Here is a 1,441-nt window from a genome sequence, read left to right on the forward strand (position 1 = left end):
AGGGGGAGGGGCTGGGTCAGACGGACAACGTGGGTCATTTTTCAAATTGAAGTTGAAGGGTTAAATTCTCGAAGGAGTGAGGTACCAGATCGGCTGTAGTTCACATCCCAATACAGCGGCTGGAATCTGGATTTCCTAATCCTATTTAAAGATTAAAAATGGGATTACAGACCATCTGGATCGGCATATGGAGGATAGTGGGCTAGTGTAGGTTAGGTGGGCTTGGATCGGCACAACATCGAGGGCCGAAGGGCCTGTACTGCGCTGTAGTCTTCTATGTTCTATGTTCTCTGAAGTAACAGCCTCTCACAGTTGCTGTGTACAAACAGCTTGGAAACACTTTAAAAAGCCGTCACCAGTATCAGTGGGAATTACTGTCCAGCCAGCACAGATACAGACAGAATGCACTGACTATTGGATAGTGCAGTTACCAGTCAGTGAGCTGCTGTATAACGGTCAGGGCTAACAGATAGTGTTCTCTGCTAATTATCACACTGTGGGAGCTTGCTGTGCAATAAAACAGAGACTTCATTAGCAGCCTGCAAAATTCACAAGGATGTCCTGACACCATGAAAGGGTTCTATAGAAATGCATGTTCTATCTTGTGGGCGGCACGGTGGCACAGTGGTTAGCACTGCTGCCTCACAGCACCAGGGTCCCAGGTTTGATTCCAGCCTCAGGGTGACTGACTGTGTGGAGTTTGCACGTTCTCCCCGTGACTGCGTGGGTTTCCTCCGGGAGCTCCGGTTTCCTCCCACAGTCCAAAGATGTGCAGGTCAGGTGAATTGGCCATGTTAAATTGTCCGTAGTGTTAGGTAAAGGGGTAAGTGTGGGGGTATGGGTGGGCTGCGCTTCGGCAGGTCAGTGTGGATTTGTTGGGCCGAAGGGCCTGTTTCCACACTGTAAGTAATCTAATCGTTATCTCCTACTTCTCCCTCTCCCTGGATGTAGCTGGATTGTTGCCAGCATTGTAAGTATTTTTATCCCGAATGTTTCCTGGTGAGTCAGCACGATGGCCATCTTTCAGACAGTGACGATGAAGATCTCCCACGGTCCTGCGCTGCTCCCTTACCCAGTATCCGAACACACCTGTCCGTGTGTAGTTCGTCTCCAGGTCCCGGATGTAGGGCAGGTGTGGACACTTGACAAAGATCAGCAGCAGGACTCCTTGCATCCGGATGGAGGTTATCTGGGAAGAGAGGGGTCAGAGGTCAGGCTACATATCAGGCCCCTTGCTGCCTCCGCTCTCCACAGTTGCTCCCTGCCAGTTCAAAGGGCACCATCTATCGCCAGGTGGGACTGGGGGAGGGAGAGCAGCAAGTGGTCACCCTGAGGGAGGGGTGTGAGGACAGCGAGTGGTCACCCTGGCGGGAGGGGTGGGAGGACAGCGAGTGGTCACCCTGGGGGAGGGGTGTGAGGACAGCGAGTGGTCAGCCCTGGG

General features: G+C 52.5%; 1 protein-coding gene across 2 annotated transcripts in view; it reads right to left on the bottom strand.

Annotated features, from left to right (window-relative positions):
* Positions 1–910: 910 nt before the first annotated feature.
* LOC122548041 (inositol polyphosphate 5-phosphatase K-like) overlaps positions 911–1,441 on the bottom strand; it is a 23,230-nt gene continuing 22,699 nt past the window's right edge. For both annotated transcript variants that reach the window (XM_043686605.1, XM_043686604.1), the window contains exon 5: positions 911–1,189. In XM_043686605.1, coding sequence (XP_043542540.1) covers positions 926–1,189 — 264 coding nt within the window. In that variant the 3' untranslated portion in view covers positions 911–925. The remainder of the gene's footprint in view (positions 1,190–1,441) is intronic.

The sequence above is a fragment of the Chiloscyllium plagiosum genome, unplaced genomic scaffold, assembly GCF_004010195.1.
Source record: "Chiloscyllium plagiosum isolate BGI_BamShark_2017 unplaced genomic scaffold, ASM401019v2 scaf_4320, whole genome shotgun sequence".
In the NCBI taxonomy this organism is placed as follows: Eukaryota; Metazoa; Chordata; class Chondrichthyes; order Orectolobiformes; family Hemiscylliidae; genus Chiloscyllium; species Chiloscyllium plagiosum.